The 9,812-nt window shown below is 42.5% G+C and overlaps 1 protein-coding gene across 2 annotated transcripts; it reads right to left on the bottom strand.

Annotated features, from left to right (window-relative positions):
• Positions 1-3,365: 3,365 nt before the first annotated feature.
• Positions 3,366-9,524, bottom strand: ARL14EP (ARF like GTPase 14 effector protein). Of its 2 annotated transcripts, none has more exons than XM_074543773.1 (4): positions 9,388-9,524; positions 7,109-7,614; positions 6,139-6,266; positions 3,366-5,156 (listed from the first exon to the last, which is right to left on the bottom strand). In XM_074543773.1, the coding sequence occupies exons 2-4, from the start codon at positions 7,529-7,531 to the stop codon at positions 4,928-4,930; spliced, it is 780 nt and encodes a 259-aa protein (XP_074399874.1). In that variant the 5' UTR covers positions 7,532-7,614; positions 9,388-9,524; the 3' UTR covers positions 3,366-4,927. The 2 variants fall into 2 exon arrangements, with proteins under 2 accessions (XP_074399874.1, XP_074399873.1); XM_074543772.1 differs by having other exon boundaries at positions 9,366-9,516.
• Positions 9,525-9,812: the final 288 nt, after the last annotated feature.

The raw sequence follows: 9,812 nt of genomic DNA, 5'->3' as shown, positions 1-9,812 counted from the left end.
AAAGCTGTGAATGAAGTAGGATCTTTGAATTCCCAGTGATTTCTCTTTGAGAATTGAAGTTGTGATGGTGCTGGTAACCAGCTTACCCAGGCTGCACCTACAACCTTTTAAATATATATATAAAAGTATATATAAAAGTATATATATATATACACTTTTATATATGTGTAAAAGTATATATAAAAGTATATATATTCTTTTTAATATATTACTTGTTAATATGTTTCATGGTTCTAATTCAGCAGCTAAAACAATCAATTTAAAAGTAGGTAGAGGTGTCAGTTAAAATGCAAGGAGAACTGGAAGAATAACAAGGAGAAATCCAGAAGATGATAGAAGAGAATTGCTTTTACTTGAGGCAGCAGGCTGGAGCTCTGCATGGAGCCCCTCTCAGGAGGTTGCAGTAGGAAATGCTGACATCTGTGGGTGAGACGGAGAGCTGAGCTGGTGACCCAAGTTGTTAAATGCTGTCCTAACTAGGGCTCAGAAAGGCAACTCACTCAGTGTGTGATCCAGATTTCTGCTGCTGAGTACGTGCACAGGGCTGCTGAAGGGAAGGAGAGAAGAATTAGGGCAATTTTCTCACTGCTTGGTTATGGTGGGAGAACAAGGGAAAAGTCCCTCTCTTGTCTTTTCCCTACCCCAGCCTCAGGCTAGGCTGCTTCTGGCTGCTGCTATTGCTGCTCTGGGAAGAGGCTTTCCCTGTTTGTGTGGAAAGTTTTCCATTTTGTCAGGAGAGCAGGGCCCTGCTGTGAGTGCCTCCTTGGCTACTCAATACTGCACTTCTGAGGCAATGTTCAGGCAGGAGATCTAAACCAAATTTTCACAGTGGAAAGTAAAATTCAAATGTATCTATTAAAATGTGCTCTTCTCCTCTGGAAGAACCAGCAATCATCGAGGTGTTTGGGGATTGGCTGCAAAGCTCTTGGCAAGCCCAAAAAGAAAATCAATTTCTCTTAAGTGCAAATCTTGTGCCTGAGTCAGCTCTGGTGCTGCCTCGTGGCTGTGGGTGACTTCTCTCATCCTGTGCTTGATTTTTGACTGCTCCCATGAATTCCTCCCTGAGGAATCCCCCAGCTCTGGGGTCACATCTCTTGCAGGTGCAGCACAGAACTCACGGACAGGTTTGCAGTAGGCTGATGCCCTCTGCTGGGTGTGAGAGACTAGAAACGTGGAAATTCCCTATTTCAGAGTGGGATAATGGCCCAAAACTCCTTCCAGCAGTCCACCGGACAGTTTAATGGCAAGAGTTCACACCTCCCTACAATATTTTTTAATACATGTTGGAGGGCAGCTGATGGTTTGAGATCCAATTGCTGTCTATTTGATTTGAACTCTAAAAACAGTAGTTCTGGCTATGGCTTCCACATTGGTGAATATTAGATGCAACTTGTAATTAATGATCTTTGAATATATTAATTTCAATGAACTGCTCCTCTGCCATCAGCTGGATTTAAAAGTGTGTATAATTTAGAGAGAAGTGTCAGAAGGAGCCTTTATTTAATTTGCATTAGCGTGGTATTGGTTAGAAATCAGTATAAGGATGAACAAAGCTTTCAGAATGTTTGCTGAGGAGTTATTGGGGAAAAACACCTGGATCATGAGGGACAAGCAACCATATGTCAGCACACCCTATATTCCACTGAGAGATCAGCTGAGAAATGCTGGAACTGCATTTCTTGACACACAAATACAACAAAAGAAAATTGAGAATTTTAGGGGAAAACAAATTCAAGCTGGAAATGGTGTTTGTGCTCTGCATGAGACTGAGGACTCTTGAGGCCTTGATGCTGAGTGCTGTAGGTGTTTCTGTCACACATCAAGGGACAGATGTCCACTTAACCTCTCTGGAGCTCTGTCACCATGGGAATTCAGTGAGAGTTTGTGCAGTTGTCCATCCTGGCTAATGTAATGCCTATGAGAAAAGGCTGAAAGGAACATTAAAACAGATCTGAAATTGGTATAAATTTCTCACCTTAACTTTCTTCTTTTCCCTTAGAAGCTTTAATTCTGACTTCCAGATTTATAAAATTACAAATTTTGTGTAGGTCTGTCCACTTCCAGATCTCTCTGATGTATTGAATGGCAAGAAATTCGAAAGTTAGAAGCTGTCTTATGTTACTGAAGTAATTAATTTAACTGATTAAAAAAACAAAAAACCCAGATTCATGCTGTGTCTAAGGATAAGGCTATAACACCCTCCTGAAGATAAATGTCTTTTTACAGCATAATGCTGAAAAAGTTAGTGTAAAGCTTCTCTGAGTTCATTACCTGACTGTTCTATACTGTTGAGTATTTAACACACATAATCCCAAGGGACACTTCATTGGTTTGAAATGTTCAGCTTCACAAAAGGGCACATCCTGTCTCTGGTCTGACCACAGGTTTGCGCAGCAATTCTCACAGGGTCAACAGAAGAACCCTCACTGACTTTTAAAGATGTTAAACTTGACCATTTTCTAAATATGAAGTTTGCTCTGTGTGAGAAAGCAGAGTGTTAAGGCCTGGCTTGGTTTCTTACACAATTCTGGAGCTTCTGCTCAATAATCCCAAACTGATTCATGGGATATTAATTCTTCATAAACCAGTCTTTTATTGTCATTGATTTGTGTCCCTTGAATATGTAAACTTTGCCAAGACATCAATTTTTGCAATTAATAGCAAAAGGAAAGTTTTAATACAGCCACTGAGGTACATCTGGATTTTGGATTTTATGGAAAGTAGTTGTTTCCTTTGGCTCTATTAAAAGAATGTCCTGTTTAACAGGCTTAGTTGAGAGTAATTCTAGAAGATGGGGAAGTACATGTGCAGCTGGGAGTCACATCCACTCACTTCAAATGTTGCAAAAATAGTTTGTGTGGTGTTTATAAAAACAGCAAAAAGAGAAATTCATGCTGTAAGCAGGTTAAATCTAGCACAATGGTAAAGTTTGACTTGTAACAATGTCTTTTAAGAGAAAAAAGGCATGTGGAACTGTATAAAAACATGCTGCTGAACTTAGTGACACACTACAGCCAAGGCATGTTAGGAGATGCAGCTAAATGGAAATGTCATAAATATGTTAGGAGGACATGTGAACAGCCAACACCAAAATGTCTTTTTTTACCAGAAAAAAACCTAAACCCTGATTGTCCTCAGGGACAGTACTCACTATCTGCATTGTTAGGAAAGAAGTGTTTTATTTGGGAAGGTAATGACCTGCTAGTGCAGCTGTAAAATGAGAGACTGAATGTACTCACTTTGCACAGACTGAATGGAGGTGCAGAAATCCAGTTGTAATCATGAGAAGCTCTGGGCACCTTAAGGAGTTAGTGAATCCAAAATCTGGCTGTGGACCTGAAGGGGTTACACTCAGCACACACATGGAAGCCTGTTAAGTTTATTAACAGTGGGTACTGCCAACTCTGGTCTAATTAAAAAAAAATAATAAACACATGGAAATGACATGACTCAACCAGCTTTTCACCTCTCACTCTCCTGAAAGTTACCTGTTTATATTTTCACTTGGTTCAAAAGATTGCTTAAGAGATGAAACAGTGAGAGACATCCACTGCAACAGATGCCAATGCTCTGACCAAAAAAAGAGTGATTTATTTTTAGAACAGATTTAATAAAAATGCAGCATCTCAGTGCTTATACTCCAGCAGGACCAGCAGATGTCAGCATAACTCAAAGCATAACTTTGGATTTTGGCAAGGCCACGTTCAGAACAGAAGAGAACAAGATCTGCTGAGCACACTGCAACTTTATCAACTTTACCAAGTAAGTCTGCAAGAACTTAACAGTATAATTGAGAAAATGTGACCCAGCAAACCAAATCACCAAAGGACAGGAAATTTATACAAAACACAACAAAAATACAAAGAATAAAAATGTTACTAAGACTTAATTTACAAAATCTTTTCAATAAGCCTTCTTATAGTGTAAAAGTTTAATATTATGAGGACAGATAATGTATCAACTAAAGATACCAAAAAAACTCAGATGAATGGAAGGTAATGGCCTAGATAATCTTGGTCTGGAAACAGACACTCAAGTTTACTTCAGCTGCACATAAACCTTAAAAATCAGTAAAAAGACAAAAAACCAGGGAGAGGGTGTTGAAGTACTGGTTCAGTCCAATTACAGACTGTTAACAGAGGAAAATTGTTTTAATTTTGTTCTACAGAAACCAACAAAGTAATAAATAATACTTTAACACAGTGCCTTGACAGGTTAATTTCAATATTTTAATAAGAATTCATATCCTTCTGAATTCATAAGGATAACTTGACCTCAAAAGCCTGTAACTGGGATGAGACCTGAACACCTCAATGCTTTTGACTCCTTTTTAAGTGAACAGGATTGGATTTACCAGATGTAGCTTCAGTACTCTAGAGAAAATACAGTATTCACTATTAATACAAGTAAGAGAGCTCTATTAATACTGCATGTAAATTCATTGAGAACTTTCACATAAACCAGATTAAAACCCATGAGATCCTGAATTTGAGCAGGAGAAATGAGGGATCTGCAGAGATAGTACATTCTACAAAGCAATGTATGAAAGAATTGTGTGAAAGAAGAGTGGCTCAGGAGAGATCACGTTAGAATTCAGCACCTTGTAGTTTAGTACAGCTGTTCAGTGAGATCCTACCTGCATGAGTAAGAATCCTGATTCTTAACAGATCTTAATAGATCTTGTGGCACTCATTGGTAGCCTGGAGCTGAACTCCAACTGTACAAGGATCCATTCTGCTTTATCAGTGCAAAGACAGCAGTGTGGTTATGGACATACCCACACTGAAAACAACAGTGAAAGTGAGCGCATTCACCCCGTGGGGGCTGACAAGTCCCAATAGCTTACAGCAAACCAAACCCTGCGTGTGCTGTGTTTACCCAAAGCATGGCCCATGCACTCAGGATGGAACAAAGGCCACGGTGGCCCCTAGCCCACGTGCTTGTTCCTGATGATCTCCCCGCCCTCGATCTCGATCTGCTCGTAGAGCCACTTGCGGTCGCAGCGGCACTCGGTGCCGCACTTGTTGGAGCCGCACTTGGGGCAGGCGTAGAAGCAGCCCAGGCAATCCTCGTCCAGGCAGTCACACAGGTCCATCCCGCTGTACAGCAGCAGCCCCTGGCTGTCATACACCTTGCTCTTGGCTGGAATTACTTGCCTGTGCAAGAAAAAACAAACAGCTATTTTTTTCTATGTTAAAATCCTCTTATTGCTTTGATGCCAAGCTGCTGAGATTTTCTAAAAGGAACTTCCCAGAAAGAAGTTTTTCTTTTGTCTTTTACATGTGTTTTTTCACAGAGGTGTGTACAGCCTTCTCCTGGCTAAAAGCTTTGCATCACTTCTGTGAATGCTTCCCATGCAAAACCAGGACAGGTGGGAAGTTTCTTGTCTTCAGGTGCTCACTTTAACACTGTTAATTTCAAAGATACCTTACTGTGTTTGGTAATGTCAGTCCTAATTGTATCTCCAAAAAATTGTATCCCCACCCTGAGCCCAAACTAAACAGGAGAAACAGAGGGAGAGGGAAGGATGTGTAGTTGGTGAGCAGCATATTTAGTGTCTGTTTCTGTCTGGTACAGTTACACTTAATGTGATACAACACACTAATGTGATTATTTCTTGTATATTTTGACAAATAGAAATTTTTTTTCTATTTTTCTTTTTTTTTAATCAGTCACATTAGAAGGTTGTAGCTTGTTATCCAGTAATTTCCAAACTGGATGTTAACTTTGTTTTTCAAAAGGAAGGTAAGGTCCTAACTTGCACATTTTTGTTTACCAAGTGTAACTACTGAGTTTACAGAAAGATGATGATCAATATTTCAGTGTACTAGCCTACTTGATCTTACTGTATTCAAATTTATCTTATTATCAGGATTTTAGTTTATGCATGTACTAATAGCTACATCTATGGTCTGTGTAGTGTTGTGCCTCACAAACACCTTTTTGTGTTTGCCTGAAATATGGACTTTAAGCTAATGTTTTATCTTCTCTTTTATTTATCTCAGGAATGAGAGGGATCTTCAACATCCCTAAAACCAAGAACCCAATCCATACCCACAAACATCCACATAGCTAATGTTACAGGCTGACTATTCTATTTTCAAATGAAAGTTAATGTAAACAGAGCTAACAAGTTACCTGTCTGAATTAAACACTGAGATTTTTGTTTGCCTTCTTTTTTCCCTTTTACTGGTCTCGGGAGTGAACTCAGTCTGCCGTCCTGGGTTAGCAAACTGCAGAGACTTTAAAGCCTTAGCAGTACGCCCCTGAAGGAAGAGAAAATGTCACTTCATTAGAAATACAAATCTTAACAAAATATCTACTCAAGGATATTGTAATAACCTAGATGAATTCTTGACCTGTAATTCTATGACAACTTCAAATCTTTATGCTGGAGAGCTATACCTGTCTCTGACCCCAGCAACACAAGCTTTGTAGTGGCAGTTTTAATCAAAGCTTTCAAATCATCCTCATAATCACGGTGACACACGATTGCAAAACACAGCAGGGGAGCAGCTCCTAGGATGCAACCCCTCTTTGCTCAGGGTGCAGACCCCCTGTGCACAGCCTGAACGCTGCAGCCAGCAGGGCACCAGGCACATTCCAAGCTCAGCACCTGGAGAAGTGTCCTCCCACAGCCACTCACCAGTGTCCCTGACCTTCACAGCCCAGACACCACAACAGCAGCACACTTAATGCACCGCCCTGCAGGCTCATTTCATAACGAGCTGCAACAGAAAATGCCTTCTTTTCCTTTTTAACTGAAGAGACATCTTTAGAAGCAACTTCTGCAGTGCTCAGTTTCAAGCACAGGAGTTTGTTGTTTGCAAGGCTTGAATAACAGCTTAAAATACCAGCAGCAGTCTGGTGTTCACATGAATTTATAAGTAGGCACAATTTTTCAAAACTCAGAGGCCATATTATTTAATTAGAGAAGAAGATTTTAAGGTTCTCCAAACAAAGGTTTAAATACAGTAAACCTGTACATCTAAAAGACTACATCCTTTCTTATTTCTAGGTGAGAAAAATGAAATTTATGTGGTAGTTAGATGAAGTGGAATAGCTTGCAGAGTTCAGAGGGAATTGGAAAACTGATCCATATACATACATCTGGGTCCAGCCTTCTCCTCTGTCGCTCCTCAGGTTCCACATCCACACTTCCATTGATGATCTGCATACACTTGGGACAAAGCTTCCAGCCAGGAACAAACTGCCTTCCAAACTTGGCACTCAGGAAAGCTGCATCGTCCAAGTCAATGGCTCGCAAGTTTTTCTTTGACAGCTTTCTGTGGATGTTAAAGGGATCACAACAGGATTTTTGTAAGTCTTCAAACCTCTCAATGTAAATTTTGGCGTGGTGGAAGCAGATTGTGTTGTTCTCTGACAGGGTTATGCCAGTCCTCAGCTGAAGCAGCAGGAGGTCAGAAGAAGAGATATCTTGTTTGGTTTTGAGGCCAGTGTGACGGGTGTAATAGATCTTGTGGCACTCGTTGGTAGCCTGGAGCTGAACTCCAACTGTACAGGGATCCATCTTGCTTTATCAGAACAACTCAGCCTGTTTATTTTGCTCAAAATAAATCTTTGAAGCCTTTAGGAGTTTCTGTGAAGATCACCCTAGAGAAAGCATTAAAATCAATCAGATTTGCAGTTGCAAACTTTTCTCCATAAGCCTGACATACTGGATTTAAGTAATTTAAAAACACATAAAGAAAATATAGCCTTCTAGTCCAGATAAAACTAAAATTTATTCTGGAACTAAACCATGCATTTTATATTCCTTTCAGAGGCTTTTTTTGGGGGGGTCATGTGGCTTTTGTGAGCAGCCCTCTGTTGGGCAGTTGTTTCATAGTTAGACACGAATACCAAATTAAACTACAAAATGCCAAGTGAGCCACTGCAGAGTGATGTTGGAACCCTGGGTGCTGAGAATTTCTGTGCTGGCAGGCACTGACCCCCAAGAGAACTGTGGAGAAGGCTTCCAAAATGGAATGACAGAACTGGGATTGTGGCTGTGGAGTTTGAATAGAAGTGTGCAATATCACCAGGTGGAAAATGGAGAGTTTAAGGTTTCAGAATACAGTAATAAATATAAAGCAAGATGGAGGTTTTAAGGTGGAGGCTGGTCTTGTTCTTCACCTTCTTCTCCAAGGGTTTGGGTGGTTTTGTGTAATTGCATAAAAATGTTCACATTGTGAGCATGGGTGGTTGGTAATTGAGTTAAAAGCAACAATAATTTAGGTCTCACACTCTGCTTGTTGCTAGCCCAGTGTGGTCCCAACACACCAGAGCCTGAGCCCATCTTGCACTATTTTTTCCAGCACAACATAAAAAACAAACTTTTACCAAAAGAAAGGAATCACTTGCTCTCAAATCCTCCAAGAACCTTAATTACAATGAGTGTAGTTTAACTGGGATGCTTATGTTCACCGACACCCTGTTCTGCAAAGGCAAAACCCAGAAAAATGGAAAAGCAGTCTACTGGTTGTGTCTGAGACGGAATCAAATTCTTCACAACAGCTGGTGTGCGAATGATATTTTAATCTTTTTTTAAAAGACCACCTATCAAACTTCACCATCTTAGTGAACTAGCTCTAATGACAATCTTTTATTATTAGCTGCACAAAGTTTGTGTTTCAAGCCACGATAACTGGAGCTGCTAATGACCAAAGTTCACTGCAAACGAGTTAACATTTGAACAGCAGTTCAGGCAATACCAAGTAACTTTACTCAAAGAAGTTTGTTCCATCCAGCCTGCCTCAAGTGCTAATGCACATTTCAGACTCATTCCTGCTGTGGAAGGTGGGGTTCGTGTGTGTGGCTGAAACACACCATGCCAATATACAAGTGGTAGTCTGAATTTTCAACATTTGTAAGTCACGACTCTTGGAAGATGTTCCTATTGAGAAACCCAATTTGTCTTCTAAGGAAAAAAAAAAAAACCCAAACCAAATAATTATTACAATGTGTGGTATATCTGTACCATGCTATGTGTTATTAAACTGCCCAAAAGCACAAGTCTGTCACTTCGCTTTGTTCAAAGGACACTACTGCTGAGGGAACACGGGGATCTCATCCATTAATCCACAGCAATTCCTGGTGGCAGCTGCTGTTTCTCCTCCGCCTGGAAGGAGCTCACGGCTGTTTTTGCTGTGGCGGAAAGAGGAAAACGCTAGAAACAGCAAACCCCCGGGCTTTGTGTGTGCAATGTTTTCCAGCGCTCCCCGCGCACCCGAGCTCCCTGAGGGGCAGCACGGCGAAGGAGAAGCCCGCCCCACGCCGGCCTGGCAACGTCCCGGCAAAGGAAGGCCCGGCCCTTCCGCTGCCTCCGGGCCGCCGTGGTGCCTCCCTCCCCGCCGTGCCGGTACCTGCCCGCGGTGTGTGTCCCACCGTGTGGGCCGTGTCGCGCTCCGGCCGTGGGCTCCGTCCCTCCGCGCTACCCGGCGGGCGGCGGCCATCAAGGGCGCCTCGCCACAGAGCCCGGGGCGGCCGGAGCGGCGCTTCCGGCGGGCGGGCGGCCACAGCGACACCTGGCGGCGCGGAGGGGCGGCTCCGACCTGAGGGGCCCGGGGTTCCCCGGTGTTCCCAGTGTTTATTTCCCGGTGTTTCCCAGTGATTCCCGGTGTTTATTTCCCGGTGATTCCCGGGGCCGGTGCTGAGCGAACGCCCCCGGCGCGGCCGGTGAGCGGAGTGCCGTGGCCCGGTGCAGGCTCCGCCGGGCTGCAGAGCGGCGGCGCTGAGGGAGAGTGGCACTGACCCGGGCCGGGGCCGCGCCGGGGTTCGGGAATTGCCTGTGCTGTCCCGGGAATGCCCTG

The sequence above is a fragment of the Zonotrichia albicollis genome, chromosome 6 (genome assembly GCF_047830755.1).
Source record: "Zonotrichia albicollis isolate bZonAlb1 chromosome 6, bZonAlb1.hap1, whole genome shotgun sequence".
In the NCBI taxonomy this organism is placed as follows: Eukaryota; Metazoa; Chordata; class Aves; order Passeriformes; family Passerellidae; genus Zonotrichia; species Zonotrichia albicollis.
This window is presented reverse-complemented; position numbering and strand designations above follow the sequence as displayed.

Bases quoted from the DNA above. Each gene is read 5' to 3' on its own strand.
- ARL14EP (XM_074543773.1), bottom strand. From the start codon at position 7,531: ATGGATCCCTGTACAGTTGGAGTTCAGCTCCAGGCTACCAACGAGTGC. The intron at 6,267-7,108 runs GTATGTATATGG...CTCTTCCTTCAG, and splicing joins GGAGAAGGCTGGACCCAGAT to GGGCGTACTGCTAAGGCTTT. The intron at 5,157-6,138 runs GTAACTTGTTAG...TTTCTTGCACAG, and splicing joins TCAGTGTTTAATTCAGACAG to GCAAGTAATTCCAGCCAAGA.